The 26,725-nt window shown below is 36.9% G+C and overlaps 1 protein-coding gene across 1 annotated transcript in view; it reads right to left on the bottom strand.

The window, feature by feature from the left end:
• The window catches only part of AMN1 (antagonist of mitotic exit network 1 homolog), a gene marked incomplete at its 5' end in the record, with an annotated part of 75,331 nt that overhangs the window by 10,803 nt on the left and 37,803 nt on the right, over positions 1-26,725 (bottom strand). Inside the window, 5 exons of the mRNA XM_079715197.1 lie at positions 3,485-3,596; positions 8,703-8,759; positions 9,444-9,661; positions 11,938-12,082; positions 14,129-14,261. Coding sequence (XP_079571323.1) covers positions 3,485-3,596; positions 8,703-8,759; positions 9,444-9,661; positions 11,938-12,082; positions 14,129-14,261 — 665 coding nt within the window. The remainder of the gene's footprint in view (positions 1-3,484; positions 3,597-8,702; positions 8,760-9,443; positions 9,662-11,937; positions 12,083-14,128; positions 14,262-26,725) is intronic.

Below are 26,725 nucleotides of genomic sequence, written 5' to 3'. Positions count from 1 at the left end.
CCAGTGATCTCAGTAATTATATAATTTATCTCAAAAGTCTTCTGCTTTAAAAATCAGACTAATGACTGCAACATATTTTCCAGACTTCAAAATTCCTATTTGTTAGTCATTTCTATATTGATACAGGCACCTTTAAGCATTTTATTATTGGCCTTGTTGTACGCAAATTTTAAGTTTTTGGTTGTACCTTCTAAAGATTTCATTACCTATAGGGTCTTTGATGATTGTTTTAAGCAGTCTGCCTAAGGATAAGTTTTTCTGGTTGACTGTGTGTATAGTTTGTCTTCACTTCTATTAAAAGTAGAGGGGAAATGCCAAATTAACTATTTCCTAATTGTAACCAGAAAGATAATCAAGATAAAATTAGCAAAGGCTGAGTTTATAACATGTTATGTAGCCTAGTTATCCTGAGACAAATACAACAGAACATTAAAACATTAACTATTTCAGCTAAGGTTCCAGGACTAGAGGTACCAGCTACTCTCTCATTCCAAAATGAGACTTGTACATGATTTGCAAATGCTTGGCTGAAAACTCATTTTGGAATCCGTGGTGCCTCATCCAGTCAAAGATATAAAAGTGTTAAAGTGGGAAGTGATGGAAAACTGGAAATTGAAGAAAGGATTTCTTTGAAGACAGTTATGATTTGAGTTGTAGAAAGAGGGTTGCAGGTGCTTGCTCTTGCCTTCAAGCCTAGTGAGGGGGGCTCTAAGGAGATCAGCTGGAGAATCTGATTTGTCCCTTGGATCTTGGGAAACACATTACACTAATATCAGACCTAAGAAAACTAAAAAGCAAAAGGCTATGGTAAGAGTCCATGTGGCTAATTAGAGGACTGAAGTTGGGAACTAACCTGCACTCTTACTGTCTAAAGTATTGTGTTTCCTGTGGACAGATGTGGGCTGGCATGGGTTGCCTTGTAGTTTGCTCATGAAAGCAACTTGGATGGTCTAGGAAACCTCAGCAGAAAGAGACTGAAGGTGTACCGCCAGCTGCCTGGGCGCAGAGGAAGAAAATGCTAGCTACTGGCCAGAAGAGACACATTTGCTTGAATCAAGAGAACTGTAGATATAGGAGATATATGCAGTGATGAGGGGAGTGGCGGAAAGTGGACCCTGAAGAAGATCAAAAGTGCCCCACTTTTGAGAGAGTACGGATCAGGATCAGCTCCCCCACAGAGCCCTCAGGGCTGACGCTAGATCACAGCGGTAGTAGTCAAGTTAGACTTTTCTTTCCCTTCCCTTCCCTTCTGCTCACCGCAGTCCCACCCTGTACTGACATTGGTGGGGTCAGAAACCATGGTGGGCAAGCTGGGAAAGGAAGAAGAGAAGCGTGAGGTGGTAAAACAGAGAAACTAATAACGTCCCCTTACCCACAGCAGCCTTTCCACCTACAGCAAACTTGAGCTGACTGGAGGAGCAAAAAGCTTTAATTTGAACTTGTTTGAAGTATTACATGGGTCTAAGACGTTTTAATTGCTGAAATGAGAGGGTTTCAGTGATATGAAATGACAAGACTTTTAACTATCTGAGAATGATAAGAAAAGTTAGTGGCACATGTCAGAGATTTTCATTTGGCTTTGGGAAATATTAGGCCCTTTAGAGCAAATTTGTAATTAATATAGTGTGAGGAAAATGGAGTCACTTTATGAGTACCACTTTCTTGTTCAATGTATTGATTAAATTTACATATAGCTCAGTGAGTAGATTTACATACTTTTAGTTGGTATTCTGAAAAGACCTATTATCAAAAATTGCTGTTATTACATTTCACATATTATGGTCTCCTCCACCTTACAATAATAGCCTACTTGTTAGAATATAATTTTCTGCCTTGATTGATGACCAGAGAGCCTCTGCCTGCCTTCTCATAACCCCCAGAATAGTGTTCACATGTACCAATTCCCCGTACTCAGTCACATGAATTTTTCTGGTTCTAAATTATTTTCTTAAAATTATGATTACTAATTTTTAATAGGTAAAATCATTCACATGATACAAAATTCAAAAGGACAAACGGGTATATGGTGAAAGCTTTTTCCTAGTCTTGTTTCTCCACAACCTTCCCTAGAGGTACCCACTGGTAACAGTTTCTAACGTCACTTTTGGCTTTAGTGTACTGAGAGATGTCTGCCTAAAATAAGATTTAGTCTTCATTATAGATGTCACTGATAACCAAATACAACCCATTACAGGCTTAGTTTAGATTGGTAGTCCAAACACAAGAAAAACCAGAAGATGTCAGAAGGACTTCTAGGGCTTCCCTAGTGGCACAGCGGTTGAGAGTCCGCCTGCCGATGCAGGGGACACGGGTTCGTGCCCCGGTCCGGGAAGATCCCACATGCCGCGGAGCGGCTAGGCCCGTGAGCCATGGCCGCTGAGCCTGCGCTTCCGGAACCTGTGCTCTGCAACGGGAGAGGCCACAACAGTGAGAAGCCCGCGTACCACAAAAAAAAACCCAAAACCAAAACCAAAACCAAAAAAAAAAAAAGGACTTCTAGGACAGTAACTATTAGACTGTAATTAGGAAAAAGAGCTGGAAGGGCTGGGCGTAAGTACTGACTCACACATAAGATCCTGGTTATATTGTGGTATGGGACTCACTGTAGGGGTGATGTGAAAGGGGTATTATGGCTCTTATACAAGCCAAAAGGGCTGTGACTACTTTAGTGAAGTACCACATTAGCCAAATGATTCTGAATCTCAATGGCTACAGCTTGATGAGATTACAGTTAACAGGTCATTTATGGGGCTTCCCTGGTGGTGCAGTGGTTAAGAATCCACCTGCCAATGCAGGGGACATGGGTTCGAGCCCTGGTCCAGGAAGATCCCACATGCCGTGGAGCAACTATGCCCGTGCACCACAACTACTGAGTCTGTGCTCTAGAGCCCACGAGCCACAACTACTGAGCCTGCGTGCCACAACTAATGAAGTCCGCGTGCCTAGAGCCCGTGCTCCACAACAAGAGAAGTCACCACAATGAGAAGCCCACACACCACAATCAAGAGTAGCCCCCACTCGCCACAACTAAAGAAAGCTTGTGCGCATCAACAAAGACCCAACACAGACAAAAATAAATAAGTAAATAAATAAAATAAATTAGAAAAAAAAGCAGGTCATTTAGCATATTTGAAAGATGTAATATTATAAACTTGACTTCATAAAGTATAATGTTTAATATCATGACCACTACCACTGCCACCATCCTCCTCCTCAAGGCAGTTAATATTTACTGAGCATTTGCCATCACCACCATCACCATCATCATCATGACTTAACATTTACTGAGCCCTCACTATGTGCTAGGCACCATATGAAGTGTTGTCAGATAATCATCATGACCAAGCTTATGAGGTAGATACTGTCATTATACCCACTTAATGTGAGGAAACTGAATAATGGAATGGGTTAAGTAATTTACTCAAGGTCACACAGTTATTAAAAGGTGAAACCAAGATTTGAACCCAAGCAGCCTCATACTAACCTGTTACCAGGGGGCATCCATGGAAGAGTAATATACATATATGAGGACAGCAAGTAAGGACAGCTTCTACAGCCTCATCAGTCAGATTCACACAATATCCCATATGAATCTCCTATTTAAAAATAAAGAAAGTATAATCAAAAGAAAAAATAGGACAATAATAACAGTGTGAAAAAGCCTGGGAAATACTGTACTCTGATAACAAAAATCCCAAATATCTACTTGCAAGAAAAACTCTATAGAAAGGACCAGTGAAAGTCTGTAGTAATTTGGAAGGTATAGCAGCTTTAAGAGTTAAATGCCTAACCACTTTATAAGGCAATTTGGCAGTATCTATTAAAACTGACAGTAAGTATGCCCCAGAACCCAGCAATTCCAACTGCAGATGTCCACAATATAGAGAGAAACTCTTGTACATGTGCATAAGGAAACAACTTATAAATATGCCAATTGCAATATTATCTGTAATAGTAAAGAAGTGGAGACTGGGTAAATAAATGGTGGTTCATTAATATATTGTAATCAGATAAAACAGTTACAATGAAAAATATCTATTTGTATTAATAGACATAAATCTTAAACATAATGTTAGTTCAGACACTTTAGAAAACAGTATGGTAGCATCTTATAAAGCTAAACATGTACTCAACTATATGACCCAGCAATTTCATTCTAGGTATTTACCCCCCCAAAATGAAACCATATGTCTACACAAAGACTTGTATGCAAATGTACATAGCAGTATTCATAACAGTCCAAAACTGGAACAACCTGAATGCCCATCAAATGGTGAATGTATGAACAAACTGTGTCATATTCCAGACTATGGAATACTACTCAGCAAAAAAAAAGGAATGAACTATTAACACATGCAACAACATGGGTGAATCTCAAACACATTATGCCAAGTGAAAGAAGCAAAAGAAAGAAGTAAAAAACCAAAAGACAATTTACTACATGATTCCATTCATATGAAAGTATAGACAAGGCAAAACTATACTGACAGAATCAGTGGTCGCGTGGGAGAGGGTCACCGCAGGGCACTGACTGCAAATGGATGGGAGGAAACCTCCTAGGGTGATGGGAATATTCTATACTGAACTGTGGTCGTGGTTACAAGGCTGTATAACAATTACCAAAACTCATCACACTGTACACTTAAAATCGGTGAATTTTATTGTACGTAAATTAAACCTCAATAAAGCTTGAAAAAATTCTAAAACATAATTTTGAATAAAAAAGCAAATTGTAAAATAACACACACACTATGAAACTATTATGTACTATTTAAAAACATATAAAACAATACAATATCTTATTTATGGATATATATACACATACGTACACCTATGCCTAGAGAGAGAGAGATGAAGTATCCAAATATGGAAGGACAGATACACAGAAGAGTGGTTACCTCTGAAGGAAGAAAGGGGGAATAAATAAGGGGAGGGAGCTTTAGATGTAACATATAATAATTTTTTTTAAAAAGAACTGGAACAAATGCAGAAAATGTTAAAATTCCAGTGTTTGGTCCACAGGTCTCTGTTATATTACTTTCTATACTTTTTCATATATTTGAAACATTATCTATCTTTTGTTTAATGTTCTAATTCAGAACCCTTTTGCATTGCTGGTGAGAATGTAAAAGGGTACAGTTGCTATGGAAACAGTATGGCAGTTTCTCAAACAATTATATATAGAATTAGCATATGATCTAGCTATTTCACTTCTAGGGATATACCCAAAAGAATTGAAAGCAGGGACCCAAACAGATATCTGTACACCTATGTTCATAGCAGCAGTATTTACAATGGACAAAAGGTGGAAACATATCAATGGATGAATGGGTTAAAAAAAATGTGATTATAAGGGGCAAATTCATAAAGACAGAAGATAGAACAGAGATTGCCAGAGGCTGGGGGAGAAGATAATGGGGAGTTATTGTTTAAAGGGTAAAGAGTTTCAATTTGGGATGATGAAAAAGTTCTGGAGATAGTTAACGGTGATGGCTGTACAATGATGTGAATGTACTTAATTCCACTGAACTGTACACTAAAAATGGTTAAAATAGCAATTTTTATGTATATTTGCCCACATTAAAAGAATTTAACAACTCTGGAAATAAGATTCATGTGGTAATTGATATGTATACTTATGGTAATATCAACTTTTCAGGAGAAAAGAAATACTATGTTGGTGTACATATTATAATTAATCATATCTTAGAAATAAAGGAAACTTGAATATATTGAAAACTCATAAAAATTGAGGCAGAAAGCATTGTATATTATACATTGGCAAAGGCATCCTATGATATGAATTGGCAAAGGCTACAGACAATGAGATACAACTGAGAACAAGAGATGGAAGGAACAGTGTTCAAGTCAGGTTTCATTTAAAATATATTAAGGCATTAAAAAAAAGAAAATGTTCAACTCTGGCAAATTGGGGTCCTAGCAAAAACTGTGAATTCCCAACATAACCTTTATGGGAAACAATTCAGCAATATGAATTTGGGACCATTAAAAAAAGGATTCATACCTATTGATCCACTTGTTTCATTTTGGAGAGTTCATTATAGCAATGGAAGAAAAAAGTGATATGTCCCAACATATGAATATTTCTAGTAGCTAAAAGCTGTAAATAATCTGAATTACCAACATTAGAAAAATGATTAAAGGAAAGTGATACATAACATGGACAGATTTTGTTCTCTGATATGCCAGTGCCTAGAACGTAGCAGACACTCAATAAATATTTGTTTAATAAATGAATAATTTTACACAGCAAATGAAACTTTTAATCATGAAGACTACAGAAAACTATAAAATGACTGTAATATGAAGTTAAGAATACGATAAGATTTATTAGGTGCTACCATATGTCTGGAACTGCAGTCAAACCTGGGGATAAAATGATGACAAAGTGATGAACAAAATGGTCCATGCTCACTGAGAACTCAGATCAACAGAGATTTCAGAGGCAATCCTGACATTCAACAAACGCTGTAGCATACGTTTGTACTAAATGTCAGCCTTTAGGAGAGGTCCTTAGACTTTTAATTAAATTTATTTTCAAATTATAAACTATTTAGCAACATTGGTAATTTAATTGTCCAGAACTGAACAAATTAAAAGCAACAGATTAAAACAGGGTATCTAATAAATAGCAGGCATACATGTTACCCAAAAGAGAAGAATCAGTTAAAAAGATGAAGACATTTGTATTTCAGTTTCAGTCAGAAATTGTGGTCAGAAAGATGCTATGAGCCAAAGGTTAAAATATATTCATTTAAGGAAGGAATTAAGTTCTAACAAATTTCGGAAAGATTTCCATTAAAATGTTTTGGCACTTAACAGAAATAAGCTTTGGTAAACTGAAAAAGTGAAAAATTCAATGACACTACAATGACCAACACATTGGTTACTGGATTTTTTCCTAAGTCTGCTTAGGTTGGTGCTCCTAATTTTATAAAGCTGAAGTAAATATGTAGGTATATTTCCTACCACTGCATAACAACTAATTTCCTGGTGGTTTTATTAGGAAGTGATAAACTAGGTTATCTGTTTGAGAACTTTGTTAAAAATGATGGTGACTAACACACCACTGTAAAGCAACTATACTCCAATAAAGATGTTAAAAAAGAAATGATGGTGATTATAGGATAATGTAAAAATTGAATAACCTAATGAATATAAGGCAGTAGCATGGAGGCTAGAATGTAGTAAGTGCTCAACAAATGTTAGTATTTAAACAGTAAAAATTATGGCAGTTATTGTCCCTACAGTTAGAATGCAATTTGGAATTTGGAACTTCATATTTTAAAGAAAGGAATTTCTTAATTAAAAGATTTGTAAAAATATATATGCTATTTTATGTACACACATACACATACACACATAAATACAAGCAGGATGCAAATATATAAATATCACCAAAAAAACTATTTGAGCATTAAATCAAGCAGAAATATTTTGGCAAAAACATGGCACCACCATTCTATTATAATAGTGATTACTAACTTTTATAATTAATTTATAGCCAGCTTACTTCCAAAAAGGATTTGATGTGACTTATTGTTGAAAAGCACAGCTATATTAATTACGAGTAAAAACAAAATAAAACACTGTAAACTGAAAAAGGAAAAAAACAAAATCTTGGGACAAAAGGCTTCTTAATTTTAGAAATAGGTTACAGGTATCACATCAGTCATTGAATACAAAGGCTGAACACTAATTTAAGGTCTTTTTAAACAGCCGCACAATGTGGCTTCTGGAGAGGAAAAACCTTTTCTCTATCCTCTTATGTTTGTCTTTGGAAGCCTTCGAATTAAACTGACAGTAAGATTAGCAAGAGAAAAGATGAAGTTTATTCACAAGTTCACAAAGAAAGTGGCTCAAAGAAATGGCTAGAATTTAGAGTTTATATACCATCTTAATAGGAAAAGGGGAGGGGGAGAAAGGACACTCAGAAAAACAGGTGACTTTTTAGGGAAGACAAAATGACCTTTAGGAGAATAGATGGACTTAACAATAATCTTGACGTGACAATATTTATTAATGCAACTTGTCATCTGACTTCCCCACGTATAGGAAGCCTACCTTAAAGGGGGTTTGAGGCAGTTGAATTCTTTTGGAAGGGTCTGCTTTTAGGCAGATGGGGGAAGGTGGGGTTTAAGACAAAGTCTTTTTTTTTTTTTTAATCCTTGTTTCTCAGACATCTTCAGATCAAAATAATTTTTATGCCACAGTGGTATAGTCTGGATCCCTTCATGGATTCAGAAAAAGATGATGGCAAGGGAATAAATACGATGTCAAGAAAAATACACTGGCAAGAGAATAAGTATTCCTGGTAAAAATATCAGTCAGACATGAAAATTCTAAAGAATGTCATTTTACATTGATAAATTTTCAGTATTTTCATCCATAATAAGACTATCTTTAAATGTATTAGAAGCTAAAATTTCTGGAGAATAAGAACTTTTATTGGAAGTAAAATGGGTTTTATTATAAAGTATACTTTATCTCCTAACTTTAACCAGTTTTTCTTCACTCTGGGAATAAAGAGGTGGAGGCAAAAAAAAAAAAAAAAAAAAAAAAAAGTCCATGGAAATACCTAATGAGAATAAGGCACTGGTTGTCTTCTAGGTTTAAAAAGGAATTTCTGAGGATAATGTGAATTCAGATAATCATCATCTTTACAGATATTTTAAAATTACCTCTAATATCTTGGCACAAGGTCCACTAACAAGCGCAACCACACCACTGTCAGATACCTGAGCAAAGGAAAAAAGGAACATAGCACATAAATGGAGATGATGGAAGCAAACTTTTATAAAAATTATTAATTATTTAGATATAGTTTTATTTCCTCCCGTTTGGCAAACGTGTCTGAGCCACACATACCTTCCACCCTTACTGAAAATAATTGGGGGGGGTGTGTGCCAAATTATACTGTAATTATTTAACTACCAAAGCATGAAGCCAACAATTTTAGTGGACTTCCCTGGTGGTGCAGTGGTTAAGAATCCGCCTGCCAATGCAGGGGACACGGGTTCAAGCCCTGGTCCGGGAAGATCCCACATGTTGTGGAGCAACTAAGCCCGTGCGCCACAACTACTGAGCCTGCGCTCTAGAGCCCGTGAGCCACAACTACTGAAGCCCACACACCACAACTAGTGAAGCCTGCACACCTTAGAGCCTGTGATCCACAACAAGAGAAGCCACCACAATAAGAAGCCCGTGCACTGCAACGAAGAGTAGCCCCTACTCTCCGCAACTAGAGAAAGCCCGCTCGCAGCAACGAAGACCCAACATAGCCAAAAATAAATAAATACATACATAAATAAACAAATAAATAAAAATTTTTTTAGCAACAACAAAAAGAATTAGGTTGAGTTATGGAAATACTCTGGGCAAATACATACAGTCTCTACCTTTCAAGTCTGTATTTCATTTACCTGAGTAGATGAAAAATCAACACACTGCAAAAATGGGCAGTTTTCTCCTAACGCCTGCAAGGACACATCAGTAATACCTAAGCAGCCACCTAAATCAATGATCTTTAGCAGCCGGCAATTGAGTGCAAGAGCAAGGACTCCTTCATCAGTGAGATTGCAGCATCTTTTCAAAGAAGCTTCGTGCAGGTAAGAACAAGATGAAGCCACAGCTTTTATTCCTGAGGGAAAACATAATTCTGTATCAATGAGCTATATATGTTTATATATGAGAAATGTGACTGATTTTCATTTCAGCAATCACCAGTACTGATATATCCAATTGCATGTTAGCCTTTTTCAAAGTAGTGCATGTGGGGATATACTTTATTTCCAGTGATGTTGTCATTATTTAAAACTCTTTTAGAATGTTTCAAGAATTCTCTACATAATCTGTAGTATATTCTTCAGAATATCTGCAATTAATGACAAGACTTTTTTGTTTATGATTAGACTTGCTTTTAGGAAATAGCCAAAAGTCATTCAGAACCAAAATAGGTAATTAAATAGTAGATGATACTCCTTTTTGTTAAAAGTTTTAAATAAAGTTAATTTTCTCGTGGACTCTGAAAAGAAATCAAAAGTTAAATGGCCCAAATGTCTTAAGTAATAGTTTTCATGCTTATCCTTAGGAATCATACCTGTATCTCTGTGTTCTCTCTTCCCTCTTTGATTCTGCCCTTTGCTACCAACATGCTCCTTCTTTGTTAGCCTGGACCAATCTTACATTTTATCAAGGGTCAAGAAAACAGAAGCCCTTAAATCCAATTCAACTGATGTAAAAGCACCTTAGTGACAGGTACGTGAATAATGTGCCACATAAATAGAAACGTACTTCAGGAATCCTGGGCCCTTCAGTCATGGACAAACATTATAGCACTGTTAAAAGACACTTTCATGGGCAAAATACACAAAAGGGAAGATGGTAAATTCGTGTGTAGGTCATTTTTATTGTTTTCCATATCTTAAGAAAGAACTCTTATTTTATTCATTAGTGTCCAGCATGAAAGTTCTTTTTAGTGAATCAATATTTGTGTATTGTTATAAAGCAGAAACTAATAAAAAATAAAAAAAAATAAAAAATAAAAAAATATTTGTGTAAACATTTTAAAACTTATGCTTCTTTGCAGTATTATGAATATCCTAACTTGCTAACTGAGCTGATTGTAAAATAGAGCTAACTACCCACAAGATTTTTCAGAAACCTAGGTAGCCAAATAACTCTTTCTTTCTTATACTGAAGAAAAAGATAAAAATCCTCTATTGAAAAAAAATGGTAAAAATCCATTAATTCATGTAACAGTCACACTGAAAAATGCAGTTTGTCTGGCTATAAAAAACTGTAACTGGAGAGGCCCATGTACAGCAAAACAAACAAACAAACAAAAAACTGTAACTGGACAAGGCCGGTACCAAGTTCAGCTGCTTGCTGCTCGAAAGGCCAATACTCCAGAGACAAGTGTTGGTGGAAAAGGAAAAGTTTGCTGTATTCAGGAGGCCAGCAACCTGGGAAGCTGGTGGACTACTGTCCTAAGACCATCTCCAAGTTGCCGGATGGGAGACAAAGATTTTATAGGCAGTGTGAGGGAGGGAGCTTCAGGGTACATGAGCAGTTTGTACACAATTTTCAGATTGGTTGGCATCAAGGTGAAGTTTCAAGCAACACCAATCTTCTGGTTTCAACCAGTCTGGGGTCTACGTGCTGATGGGTCAGCAGTTTTCATCTTGTGGGGGTATGCTTCCTGTAAAAACAACTTAGGAGTGTGTGTTAGACCTTTATATCTTTCAGGGAACTGGGAGCTTGGTGATTTTGCTATATGACTGGCTTATAGTATAAATTGTTCCCATCTTCCAGGCCCATGTCCTTGAAATTGGTATCTGGAATGAAGCTGGTATCTGATTAGTTGGTATCTGGAATTAAGGATTAGTTCTTTCCTAGTCAATCAGTCATTGTCTAATATAGTTTTATGGCAGCAGAAGTGGAAAATATATGATTAGTTTTGTGCTGTTCAAAATGGGGCAGCTTATGCTCTGGCTACAAAAACTATGCAGTGAACAGGCTGATAGGAGAGTGCCTAGTAAATTTAATCTGATGATGATGATTTAACTTTCTGTTGTAATATTACAAGAAAGCCTTAACAAAGTATGAACTGGTCATTTCTTGTTTCACTATACTAGGTAAAATATTTAAAATATAGAGGTATCTATCCATGTTTATTTTAAGTATGTTTAAACTTCAAGGTAGTGACTTAGTGTATTTCCCAACTTTCAGCACTGATTATAAGCAAGAATTCTAATTTGGATTCTTTAGCTTAGTTTGAATATTTTATTGATAAATATAGTTCCTATTTCTTTGACATATTTATACTCTCTTTTAACATATTTTCCCCTTCTCTGCTCCCAAATTATGCCAGAGGGTGAACAGTACTCAACCAATTCATTGTGTTAATAAGCATACCTTTTGAAGTTATGGAAATTCTGTTTTCTTTTGAGGAATTTAAAATTAATTTCTTCAATTTTCTGCAGTTACACAGGTGCAGGAGAGCAGTATCTGAAATATCACAGCTTCGTAGATCTAGAGTTTGGACTTCAGGGTGTAAAATCTATAATAAATACACGATTTTGAGAAATTAGTATTTCCTATAAATATAAATGTTTATTCCATATTCAGTGTTTTGATGGTCCTAACAGACAAACAGCAGGTGGAAAATACAGCAAAGAATACAGAAACATATCTGTGTGAAGACAGATACATACAGCAGGAAAAAACCAACCAACTTCCAACTGGAGGTGCAGCTTCTAGTGTCCCCAAAGTCTCACTGGGACACAGAGCACTGTTGAGACAGCTGGCACAGAGTAAGGACCCACTAGACCTGCAAGCAGAACCAAGGTGGTGGGAGGAGCTTATCCTCTTCCAGGGGTTCCTATTATTAGAGATTCTAACTCTGTGTCTCTTTGCTCAGCAAGTACGAGTCTTTAAGCACTTATATACCAAACGCTTATCTAGAATATTTACCTCCTTCATTTTTCTTTTTGGGAGTTAGTACAAACAAACCCAGTATTACTGAGTGTTTACTTGAGGACAACAAATAGCAGATCAATTTCAAAGCATTCTGAGCTCTTTTTTTTTGTGGTTTGCAGGCCTGTCACTGTTGTGGCCTCTCCCGTTGCGGAGCACAGGCTCCGGACGCGCAGGCTCAGCGGCCATGGCTCATGGGCCCAGCCGCTCCGCGGCATGTGGGATCTTCCCGGACCGGGGCACGAACCCGCGTCCCCTGCATCGGCAGGCAGACTCTCAACCACTGCACCACCAGGGAAGCCCTGAGCTCTTTTTCTGGGGGTATTTTCCTTCTCTTTTGCTTTATTTTTATGAAAATAGAAATAGCTTATACTTTTCTGAACATGAAAGTAATGTACTGTTATTGTAAAACATTCAGACAGCACAGAAAAATTATAGAAATGATACAAATAACTATTTCTATTTATTGAGCACTTACCAGGAAGGGTACTAAGTGTGTTATATAAAATATGTCATTTAATATTCTCTCTCTCTCTCTCTTACATACACATACACACACACACACACACACACACACACACACACACACACACCCACCCTAAGAGACTGGTCATTGCTATTTTATAAATGAGAAAATTGAATCACTCAGAGCTTAAGTAGCAACACAAAGTACACAGCTAAACAAGGAGCAGAGCTAGGACTGGAAGCCAGGTCTTCCTAATTCCAAAGGCCATGCGTTTAACTAGTTACAGCTAAAATTACCCAGAATATCAACACCCAGTGACAAACATCATATTAGTTTTGATGTTTTATGAGTTTTTAAAAAAACATTTGAAGAAAAATGAGATCAGATCATATATATTTATAAATGGGCACTTTTTATAAAACTAATTAATTGTGGTTACATACTATTTCATTTTATGCATGCACCGTAACTTATTAAATGTATCCTACACTGGCAAACACTTAAGTTGAACATTCAGACTGATTTTAAGAGGCAATATAGTACAGTGTATAAACGAGCATGTACTCTGGAGGCAGGCTGCCTGAGTTCCAACCCTGTGATTGTGATCAACCTCTGCTTTCTTTTTGTGCCTCACTATCCTCATTAAGATGAGGATGATATTTGTGAGAAATAAAGGCGATCATTTTTTAAATGGAATAAGACATACTAGAATAAAACAGAAAATATCCAAGTGTACTGTACAGAGTACTGTTACACATAGGTGTGGCTTGTGCGCTAGCGTCACAATGTAACATATATATTTCTTATTGTGGGTCTTTTTTTTGCCATTTGTTTATTCACCCTGCATTTTAATTTTTTTCCAGCTTTATTAAGGTGTACTCAATCAAAAAGTTTAAACTTCTTGAAAATATGGAGTTCATGGATGCTGTCACCATGAAGACAAGAGAAACACCTGAAAGAATAGTGGGAGAAGATTTTTTAGAAACTATTACACATGGACATTCTGGTTATCGAGAAAAAAAGAACCCCAACACTTCATTATATTTTAAAATTATTACGAATCCTACTATAAACCACTGTTCCAAAAATCTGAAACCATAGCTAAACAGTAAACTATAATAGCCTGCTTTACAGGCTATACATGCTCTTTGTATATGCTCTTACCTCACTTATATTAGAATCTGTTATCTGCCCCTGCACGCTCATTATTTTGATCAGTCTATCTTTTATGTTGGGTGGCAAAGGCTTAATGTCTGTGATATATCTTGAAATATTCTTCATGAAGCACCAAAGGCATCTGAAATACAAATACAATACAGTAAATTACACTGTATGGGTACTGATTCCTAATATTTTTTTTAAAATAGATCATTATTGGAGAATAATTGCTTCACAATATTGTGTTAGTTACTGTTGTACACCAAAGTGAATCAGCCATATGCATACATATACCCCCATATTCCCTCCCTCTTGAGCCTCCCTCCTATCCTCCCTATCCCACCCCTCTAGGTCATTGCAAAGCACCGAGATGATCTCCTTGTGCTATGCAGCTGCTTCCCACTAGCTAACTTTTTTTACATTTGGTAGTGTATATATGTCGATGCTACTCTCACTTCATCCCAGCTTCCCCCTCCCATCCTGTGTCCTCAAGCCCACTCTCTATGTCTATATCTTTATTCCTGCCCTGCAACTAGGTTCATCAGTACCTTCTTTCTTTTTAGATTCCATATATATGCGTTAGCAGATGGTATCTGTTTTTCTCTTTCTGACTTACTTCACTCTGTATGACAGACTCTAGGTCCATCCACCTCACTACAAATAACTCAATTTCGTTTCTTTTTATGACTGAGTAATATTCCATTGTGTATATGTGCCACATCTTCTTTATCCATTCATCTGTCAATGGACATTTAGGTTGGTTCCATGTCCTGGCTATTGTAAATAGTGCTGCAATGAACATTGTGGTACATGTCTCTTATTGAATTATAGTTTTCTCAGGATATATGCCCAATAGTGGGATTGCTGGGTCATATGGTAGTTCTATTTTTAGTTTTTTAAGGAACCTCCAAGTGCTATTTGTTAGTGCTTAGTCCTTTCATAAACAGGGTGTACATTTTATATGAATATTTACAACTTAAGCTTGGTACGATGCAAAAGCCTAGTCTGTGCTCAGTTATGGGCAAGTTTCTTTTCCTCTACAACTTTTTCTCATCATACCTCATTTACTAAAATGCATTATGATGACAAGATATTTTTCTTAAGTCAGTCTCTCCAATTCCTAAGACACAGTTTCCACCAAGTTTTTAGTCACATATTTCTAACTAAACATTAAATTAGGGCCTACAAATTGACAAATTTTATTTGTTAATCCAACAATCTTGCTTTCACTATTTTTCTTAAAAATTATGCAGGTGTTAGAATCACTCAAGAAAGAACTGTAACCACAAAGATTCCACAAATAGTACAAATCACAGAGATAATAAACTTAGTGCCAGTATTGCACATGCACAGAGTTATCAAAGCAGGCAACAACCGAGACCTACATGACCAACATACCCCATATGTGGCCTGAGATTCCAACTATCCGAGACACTCATATGTTAAACAAATAATACAAACCTTATTTAATTTCTGCCTACAAATACTCCCTCATATATACACTTTTACATTCATGAATAAATATGATCATACACTTGAATTTTTTTAGTGCAATCTTTATTTTTTCTTCTTTTGGTTGCCTCTGTCTTTTCCTCTCCTTTCCTTCCCCCTTCCATTATTTAGTTCCTCACCCTGTTCCGTGTATGTTCCCTCTTATTTTTTCTCTGTGCTTGTACACACACACGTGTACTCACACATGTATGTATGTACTCAAACATACATTTAAAGGGTTAGGTTGGGGGTGGGGAGAGATCACTGTTTCCTAGAATGGCATCACTGTATACTCACTTTTCTATACCCTCTTTCATTCAATAATACCTTAGGAAATTCTTTAAAACAACAAGTGTGGTTTTAACTCTCCTTTAATGCCAATATAATATTTCACAGTGTGGATGACTTTAGTCATCCCCTATTGATGAGAATTCCATGGTAACATATGGTGTCAGGTTGTTTTCTTCATATTTCCATCAGCAGTGTTGGAGGGTTCCCTTTCCTCTACATCCCTAAGCAATAGGTATTATTGTTCATTTTATTTATTTTTCCATTATGTCCATTTCCCAATCTCATCCCCCACCACTCCAGGAAACCATTCTAATGTCTGGTATGTATCCTTTTGTTGTATGTACCCTCTTAACATGATTGTTATATGGATATATTTCCAATTTATGTATGTGGTATTTGTCATAGATTTGCTTAGTCTTTCACTCAGCACTGTTTTTTTTTGTTTTGGTTTGGTTTTTTGTTATTTATTATTTATTTTTGGCTGTGTTGGGTCTTCATTGTTGTGCGTGGGCTTTCTCTAGTTGCAGTGAGTGGGGGCTACTCTTCGTTGTGGTGCATGCGTTTCTCATTGTGGTGGCTTCTCTTGTTGCAGAGCACGGGCTCTAGGTGCATGGGCTTCAGTAGTTGTGGCTCACGGGCTTAGTTGCTCCGCAGCATGTGGGATCTTCCCAGACCAGGGCTTGAACCCATGTCCCCTGCATTGGCAGGTGGATTCTTAACCACTGTGCCATCAGGGAAATCCCTTAGCACTGTTTTTAAGATCTACTTACTCTTAAATGTTGGAAGATCTCATGGATGAAAAGTGGTATCTCATTACTTTAATTTGTATTTCTTTAATTACTAGTAAATTTAATATCTTTTCATAAACATGCTGGCTATCTAGATTTTCTTTTCTCAGGATTGTCTATTCATATCCTTTGTCTATTTTGCTGTTTTTTAAATTTTAAGAGGTATTTTTGTGGCCAAATACATGACTGATTTTGTATATGCTCTATAAATATTCAGAGAACGTATACTCTCTGAGAGATGTAATGTTCTCTTTCTGTGTATTATATATGTGTCTAAATATCTCTCTCTGTGTATGTATACACAAATATATTATGTGTATATGATTATTTATTAATACACAAATATATTATGTGTATATGATTATTTATTGATGAGTATCATTTAATTCTTCTATGTTCTTATTTTTTCTACTAAATCTGTAGAATTCTTAGTTTGCAATACTTGTATTTTGAAATCAACTTTTCTTTTTATTTCTACAAGTTTTTGCTAGTTTATGTACATTACCATTTTATAATGAAAATTTTCAAAAATACAGAAAAATAAAATAGAATGATATAAATCATGTACCCCAAACCAAGAATTTAAAAATTTATTTTATCATTTTGTGTCAGGTACCTTTCATAAGATATAAAACACTTCAGATAAAATTAAAGCCTCCTTTGTCTGCCTATTTAGGTTTACTTTCTTTATCTCCATTTGCAGAAACAACTATTACCATGAAGTTGTTCTTTTTTTAAAAAAATTTTATTGGGGTATAACTGATTTCGAATGTTGTGTTAGTTTCAGGTGTACAGCAAAGTGAATCAGTTTTACATACACATATATCCACTCTTCTTTAGATTCTTTTCCCACATAGGCCATTACAGAGTATTGAGTAGAGTTCCCTGTGCTATACAGTAGGTCCTTATTAGTTGTCTGTTTTATATACAGTCGTGTGTATATGTCAATCCAAACCTCCCAATTTATCTCTCCCCCTCTCCCTACACCCTGGTAACCATAAGTTTGTTTTCTATGACTGTAACTCTATTTATCTCTTGTAGATAAGTTCATTTGTAACCTATTTTTAGATTCCACATATAAGTGATATATTTGTCTTTCTATGTCTGACTTACTTCATTTAGTATGACAATCTCTAGGTCCATCCATGTTGCTGCAAATGGCATTATTTTGTTCTTTTTTATGGCTGAGTAATATTCCATTGTATATATGTACCATATCTTCTTTATTCATTCCTCTGTCGATGGACATTCAGGTTGTTACCATGTCCTGGCTATTGTAAGTAGTGCTGCAATGAACATTGGGGTGTATGTATCTTTTTGAATTATGGTTCTCTGGATATATGCCCAGGCGTGGGATTGCTGGGCCGTATAGTAGTTCTATTTTTAGTTTTATAAGGAACATCCATACTGTTCTCCATAGAGGTTGTACCAATTTACATTGCCACCAACAGTATAGGAGGGTTCCCTTTTCTCCACACCATCTCCAGCATTTACTGTTTGTAGTTTTTTTTTTTAATTTATTTTTGGCTGCATCAGGTCTTAGTTGCAGCGTGCAAGATCTTCATTGAGGCATGTGGGATCTTTCGTTGCAGTGCACAGGCTTCTCTCTAGTTGTGGCACACTGGCTCCAGGGCATGTGGGCTCTGTAGCTGTGGTGCACAGGTTCCAGAGCACATGGGCTCTGCAGTTTGCGGCACACGGGCTCTCTAGTTGAGGTGCATGAGCTCAGTAGTTGTGGCGTGCGGGCTTAGTTGCCCCACGGCATGTGGGATCTTAGTTCCCTGACCAGTGATTGAACCTGTGTCCGCTGCATTGTAAGGCAGATTCTTTACCACTGGACCACCAGGGAAGTCCCTGTTTGTAGATTTTTTGATGATGGCCATTCTGACTGGTATGAGGTGATACCTCATTGTAGTTTTGATTTGCATTTCTCTAATAATTAGTGATGTTGAACATTTTTTCATGTGCTTTTTGGCCACCTGTATGTCTTCTTTGGAGAAATGTCTATGTAGATCTTATGCCAATTTTTTGATTGGGTTGGTTTTTTTGATATTAAGCTGCATGAGTTGTTTGTATATTTTGGAAATTAATCCCTTGTCAGTTGCTTAGTTTGCAAATATTTTCTCCCATTCTGAGGGTTGTCTTTTCATTTTGCTTATGGTTTCCTTTGCTGTGAAAAAGCTTTTAAGTTTAATTAGGTCCCAATCATTTATTTTTATTTTCATTAATCTAGGAGGTGGATCAAATAAGATCTTGTTGTGATTTATGTCAATGAGTGTTCTGCCTATGTTTTCCTCTAAGAGTTTTATAGTATCCGGCCTTATGTTTAGGTCTTTAATCCATTTCAAAACATTATATTAATAATATAATTAATTATTAATTAATAATATAATTATATTAATACTAATAATATTAATAAGATTAAATCCATTATATAACATTTCAGATAAAATTAAAGCCTCTGTCCACCTATTCAGGTTGACTTTCTTTATCTCCCTTTGCAGAAACAACTACTACCATGAAGTTTTAAAAATAGTTTCTGTCCATGATTTTATTATACTTCTAATACTAAAGTACATATGCATAAAGAGCATATAGTATTCTTTCTGTACTTATAAAATATCATGTATTAAGTTTCCTACCATGACTAAATTTGACAATTGTCCTTGTAATTGTGACAGTTTTCCTTTTTATAAAACTATGGTGTTGGTTGCAAATTTATGATCATTTTATCTTCTCGTGGAACATTCCTTTTGCCCTTAAGTAATGTTCCTATCTATATTGATGTTTTTCACTTCAGTAAAACCATTCAGTTTGGTTTTACTATTGCTCCACCATCTTTCTTTGGCTTCTTTTGCTAACATCTCTGCAAGATTCATCTGCGTTGTTGTAGATAGCTATAGTTTGTTCATGCCCATTTTCACTGCTGCATAATATTCCACTGTACGAACAATTTATTTATCTATTTGACTGTTGATGTACAGTGTGGTGGTTTATAATTTTTTTACTATTAGGAATATTAATATGAATATTTTGGGATATGTCTCTTGGTACACATGTGCCTATGTTTCAATCAAGTACATACCTGGGAGTGGAACTGCTGACTCATATGGTATGCATATGTTTAGCTTAATGCCCAACAGTTTTCCAAGGTGTTTGTACTGATTCAAGATCCTACCATCAGTCAATGAAAGTTCCTGGAATCCATATCCTTGTCAACACTTGGCATTGTCAGTCTCTTTAATTTTTGCCAGTATAGTGAGAATATAGTAACAATGCATTGTGGCTTTAAATTTCAATCCCAGATTATTAATTTGAGCACATTTTCATTCCTTTATTGTATTGATACATTTGGATAGTCTCTTGGAGTTTCTGTCCAAGTATCATGTCCAGTTTTCTTTTGGGTTGACTGTTTTACTTAGTGGTACGTAGGAGTTCCTCTTATATTACAGACATGAGCCTTCTGTTGATTATTTATGTTGCAATTATAGACTCGCATTCTGTGGTTTGCCTTTTCATTCTCTTAATCATGTTTTATGTTGTGGAGAAGTACATTTGATGAGGTCCAATATGTGTTTTCTTTATAGCAAGTATTTTTTTGTGTCCTGTTTATAACTCTTTCACTGTTCTACATTCATGAAAATAGTCTCCTATGCTTTCTTCTAGAAAAAATTCATTCATTGTTTTACTTTTCACTTTTTGTCTTAAAAACCCTCTTGTAATTCATTTTTGCAATTGTCAAGAACTGTGCAGAATCTGAGAGTTTACCCTACTTACTAGTTTATGAGTTAGCTTTATTACCATTTCACGAATGCTAGCAGAAGGCATGAGATCCATGGGTCAGAGAAAAAGGACTTTATTACTAATGACAAGAGCAGTAGCCAGAGCTTCATGTTTCTGTTGGCTCCCCATGCCCTCCAAGTCCTGCAAATATAATGTAGGTAGGTCCAGATAGATGTTTGCCCATGCAGTGGGTTGTATTACAGGAGAGGAACACTGAGCTTGGGGGAATTCACCATTTTTATATCAAACTGAAGCAAGCCTGCTCTTTTTGGAAGGAGAAAATACTTCATCCCTCAAGTCTGTTTGCTACAAACACAACCTTGAGAAATGTCCTAGGTAATCAAGGCCCCGCATTCTTGGTATACCCAGCAAGAATGTGCAGGTCCACACCACTGCCTCTCCCAACAATCTACCCCAACATGTTCTTGGCTGAATTCAAATATTCATGTAAGTATGCCACTCTGTCAGCCATTTAAATTAATTTGACCAACAGAGGCTAAAACCAAATCTGTTCAATTTGTCACTTAAAGCATTTAATTAAAGCTACTATCAATAGTACTCCAAGTAGCAGGATAAGGCCAACCTGCAGTAATGGTGACCTCAAAAGTGCCTGCAAGCAGCCATAAAAAGAAAGGAAGCTGAGTTATCTGTAGTGAGGTGGATGGACTCTGTCTGCCACACAGAGTGAAGTAAGTCAGAAAGAGAAAAACAAATACTGTATGCTAACACATATATATATAGAATTAAAAAAAAATGGTTCTGAAGAACCTAGGGGAAAGACAGGAATAAAGATGCAGATATATAGAGAATGGACTCGACAACACGGGGAGGGGGAAGGGTAAGCTGGGACGAAGTGAGACAGTGGCATGGACATATATACACTACCAAATGTAAAATAGCTAGTGGGAAGCAGTCGCATGGCACAGGGAGATCAGCTCGGTGCTTTTGACCACCTAGACGGGTGGGATAGGGAGGTTGGGAGGGAGACGCAAGAGGGAGGGGATATGGGGATATGTGTATACATATAGCTGATTCACTTTGTTATAAAGCAGAAACTAACACACCATTGTAAAGCAATTATACTCCAATAAAGATGTTAAAAAAAAAAAACTTAAAAAAGAAAAAAAAGTGCCTGCAGGGTCCCAGACTCAGCTAACTGTGAAAAAGTATGGAATGGGTGGACGGGGGGGACTAGTAGGTCTTATCTTAAGACAGGATGTGGTCAAAATCCAGTCTATCATCCATTATGAAACATGCAAAGGAATTTAGGTGGTTATTTCAATGACTACCTTTTTCTTTCTTAGGGCTTTTAATTTTTTAAAAATCTGTCCGTTATTTTATCTATATCCTTCCCTTAAGGATAACTGCTCCTTTGTTTTTGAACATTTCCAATATCTTTGTTTTAAAATATTTTTCAAAATTCTATTGTCTGTAGTTCGTAAAGTGTCAATTCTCCTATTTTCTGTGGAGTCTCTTTCATGCTATTTTTTTCTTTAGATACTTTATAAATTTTGACTGTTAACGCTTCTTTGCACAAGTAGTTTTGCATGAGAGTCCTGTATTCTTTGTGTTGTGAAAGCAAACCTCATAGAGAAGGTTTCAGTTTTCCTCTTCTTAAGGACTCTGTCTTTATCTTGTTGAACTGCAATAACAAAATACCATAGACCAGGTAGCTTAAAAAGAAATGAACTTTAATTTTTACAGTTCTGGATGCTGGAAGTCCAAGATCAAAGTGCCAGCATGGTTGGGTAAGGGTTCTCTTCCTGATTCACAGCTGGGACCTTCTTTATGTGTCCTCACATGGTGGAAGGGGCCAGGGATTTCTCTGGAGATTCTTTTGTAAAGGCACTAATCCCAGTCATAAGGCTCCACCCTCATGATTTAAACACCTCCCAAAGGCCCCAGCTACTAACAGTATACCTTTAGGGGTAGGATTGCAACATATGAATTTTAGAGGTACAAAAACATTCAGACCATAGCAGACCTCATAAGTATTCACAAATTCCAAAGCATAGTTAACTGTTATGTATCCATTTTGAGGATATTAACAGTGAAAATTCAAACCATACACCTGCACATAATAAATGCACGAAATACTAGTTTTAAAACAGGAATTCTATTTTTGGCTGGGACTTTATATCCTTGCCAGTGATGTGGGCTGCTCTTGGAAGAGTGTGACCTCAAGCTAGGTGGCTCTGCAACAGAGGTAGATTCTGATGGAGCTGAGTAATGGAAGCTATCTGCTCACCCTCCTCCCACAGGAGGGCAGAAAGTCCTTCCCTGAAGGGTGAGCTGGGTGGCACATCTCCATGGATTTCACTCCTGTTTTCCAAAACTATGCATTATTTAGGTTGTTTACATGTTTTAAGTAATTCATACTGGATGGACTACAAGAAATAAGAAGGGTAACGAGTATACACTCTCAGCTCTCATTATCCTCAACTCTGTTATGATATTGAAATCAAATGCTCTACCATCGACAGAAAGTGATGTCATTTATTCTAAAAGTTAAAAGCTTAACTAAAAAAGATCATTTGGGGAGTAACTGCTTTATTAAGATATAACTGATATAACAGTGGTTTTTAGTGAATCCACAGAGTTGTGCATCCATCATCATTATCTAATTCCAGAAGATTTTCAATACACTAAAATCAAATCTTGTACCCATTAGCAGTCACCTGCCAATCCTCCCCACCTTCCACAGCCTAGGGAACTACCAGAAGCTCCACAGAAATCCCTAGCCCCTTCTACCATGTGAGGACACATCGAGACAGGGTGTTATTTTCTGTATCTCTAGATTAGCCTATCTGCACATATCATATAAATGGAATCATAAAATTTGTGGTATTTTATTACTGGCTTCCTTCACTTAGCATAGCATTTTCAAGTTCATCTACATTGTAACATGTATCAGCACTTCATTCCTTTTTACCGCCTTTTGTTTATCCATGCATCAGCTTATGGGTATTTGGGTTGTCTCTACTTTTAGACTATTATGTATAATGCTGCTATAAACATTTGTGTATGAGTTTTTGGATGGACATATGTTTTCATTTCTTTTGGGGACATATCTAAGAGCTCAGTTGCTGGGTCACATAAAACTGTTGGGTCATATGGTAACTCTATGTGTAAACATTTGAGGAACTACTGAACTATTTTCCAAAGTGGCTATACCATTTTATGTTCCTACCAGCAGTGTGTGAGGGTTCCAATTTCTCAACATCCTTTTCAATATTTGATGTTTTCTTTAATCTTTTTAAAATTTTTATTTATTTATTTATTTATTTTTTTGGCTGCACCAGGTCTTAGTTGCGGCACATAGGATCTTCATCATGGGATGCAGGCTCTTAGTTGTGGCATGCGGACTCTTAGTGGTGGCATGCACATAGGATCTAGTTCCCTGACCAGGGACTGAACCCGGGCTCCCTACATTGGGAGTGTGGAGTCTTGACCACTGGACTGCCAGGGAAGTCCCTAATCTGTCTTTTTTTAATATACCCATCCCAGTGGCTATGAAGTAATAACTCATTGTGGTTTTGATTTGCATTTCACTGCTGGCTGATGATGTTGAGCATCTTTGCATGTGCTTGTCAGCCATCTGTATATCTCCTTTATAGAACCATCTGTTTAGATCCTGCTCCCACTTTTAAGTTGGGTTTTGCTATTTATAGTATTCTTAGTTGAGGTTTTTCTTTCAGCACTTTAAATATGTCATCCCATTACCTTCTGCCTCCATTGTTTCTGATAAGAAGTCCACTGTTAATCTAATTAGGCTTCCTTTATACATGAGTAATTTTTCTCTTGCTGCTTACAGGACTTTCTTCTGGTCTTTGGCCTCAGCATTTTTACTATGATATTTGTGTTTAGATCTCTTTGTATTTATCCTACAAATTCATTGAGTTAATTTCAATTCACTGAGTTTATTGGATGTGTAGATTAATATTTCTCATTAAATCTGGCTTTTAGCTATTATTTCTTCAAGAATTTTTTCCTGCTCCTTTCTCTCCTTTTGTTCTGGTATTCCCATCATATGTATGTTGACATGCTTATCCCATACTTCTCTGAGGTTCTGTTCCATTTTCTTCATCCTATTTTCTTTCCACTCTTCAGATTGCATACTACTATTTATCTTCAAGTTCATAATTCTTTCTTCTGCCAGTTCAAATCTACTACTGAGTCCCTCTAGTGATTTTTATTTTTATTTTTTAAATTTTTTTTTATTTTTTATTTTTTGCAGTACGTGGGCCTCTCACTGCTGTGGCCTCTCCCATTGCGGAGCACAGGCTCTGGACGTGCAGGCTCAACGGCCATGGCTCACGGGCCCAGCTGCTCCGCGGCATGTGGGATCTTCCCAGACCGGGGCACGAACCCGTGTCCCCTGCATCGACAGGCGGACTCTCAACCACTGCGCCACCAGGGAAGCCCCCCTCTAGTGATTTTTAAATTTCAGTTATTGTACTTTTTCAATTCCAGAATTTCCATTTGGTTCTTTTTTATATCTAATTTCTATCTCTATATAAATATTCTCTATTGTATCTACTGTATGAGACATTGTCATCATGCCTTTACTTCTTTTATTTTCCTTTTTTTGAAATTGAGGTGAAATTCACATAATATAAAATTGATCATTTAAAGTGTACAATTCAGTGGCATTTTGTATATTCATGTTGTGTAACCACCACCTCTATACTTTTTTTTTTTTTTTTTTTTTTTTTTTTTGCGGTACGCGGGCCTCTCACTGTTGTGGCCTCTCCCGTTGCGGAGCACAGGCTCCGGACGCGCAGGCTCAGCGGCCATGGCTCACGGGCCCAGCCGCTCCGCGGCATATGGGATCCTCCCAGACCGGGACACGAACCCGTATCCCCTGCATCGGCAGGCGGACTCTCAACCACTGCGCCACCAGGGAGGCCCACCACCTCTATACTTATAAAACATTTTCATTAGCCCAAAAGAATACTTACACTTATTAAGGAGTCAATTTCCATTCCTCTTTTTCCCCAGTACCTGGCATCTACCAATATGCTTTCTTTCACTATGGAATTTTCTGTTTCAGGTATTTCATATAAATGTGAACTTTTGTGTCTGGCTTCTTCCACTTAGCATAATGTTTCTGAGGTTCATCCATGCTCATGTATCAGTACTTTATTCCTTTTTATGGCTGAATGATATTTCATTGTATGGATATATCTCATTTTGTTTATTGATTCATTGGTGATGGACATTTTGGTTGCTTCTACATTTTGGCTGTCGTGAACAGTGTTGCTATGAACATTTGTGTACAAGTATTTGTTTCAGTACCCAGTTTCAATTCTGTTGGGTACATACCTAGGAGTGGAATTGCCGGGTAATATGGTAATTCTATGTTTAACTTTTTGAGGAACTGCCAAGCTGTTTCTCCCTTGACTTCTGTAAGTATGGTATCCCTTAGTTCTTTGAACACATTTATAGTAGTTTCTTTAAGTCTTTGCTAAGTCCAACATCTGGGTCCTCTCAAAGGCAGTTTCTGGGTAAATACAATAAAAGCTGTTACCACTGTCTTAGACCAGGGGTCAGAAAACTATGGCCAATGGGCCAAATCTGGCCTGTTATCTGCTTTTGGGTATAAAGTTTCCTTGGAACACAGCCATGTCTGTTCATTTATGTACTGTCTATGGCTGCTTTCACACACTATAATGGCAGAGCTGAGACCATATGGCCTGCAAGTCTGAAAATATTCATTGTCTAGACTTACAGCAGTTTGCCAAGATCTACCTTAGATAATGGTAATACTATTAAGATTAAGGCTTATATTTTTACTGACTCTTGGACTATTGCCAATGGCCTAGTCACCTGGTCTGCCATTTGCAAGACCACAGTTTGGTAGATTAAAGATCAAGTCCTCTTTAGGACTGTGAATTGTAGAAACAAATTATAGCTGATATACATGGCAATGGCTCATTCCCTAATGGAATGGGCTGGATTCATGCTGTTAATTAAGTATGCCCCACCCAGATCCCTGTCATTGCTACTGGGAATCCATCATCACACTGAACATGGCAACACATCCACCATCATGGCCGAGGAAAGTAAGGATTATCTGTGTCTGATGTTAAAGCTACCACTGCATGCCAGTCTTGTGCCTCCTTTTAAAAGTTTGCCTGTTGGGCTTCCCTGCTGGTGTGGTGGGTAAGAATCTGCCTGCCAATGCAGGGGACATGGGTTCAAGCCCTGGTCCAGGAAGATCCAACATGCTGCTGAGCAACTAAGTCCA

This window comes from Hyperoodon ampullatus (genome assembly GCF_949752795.1).
Source record: "Hyperoodon ampullatus genome assembly, chromosome: 11".
NCBI classification, from domain to species: Eukaryota; Metazoa; Chordata; class Mammalia; order Artiodactyla; family Ziphiidae; genus Hyperoodon; species Hyperoodon ampullatus.
Note: the sequence above shows the minus strand (reverse complement) of the source record. Positions and strands in the feature narration are given on the sequence as shown.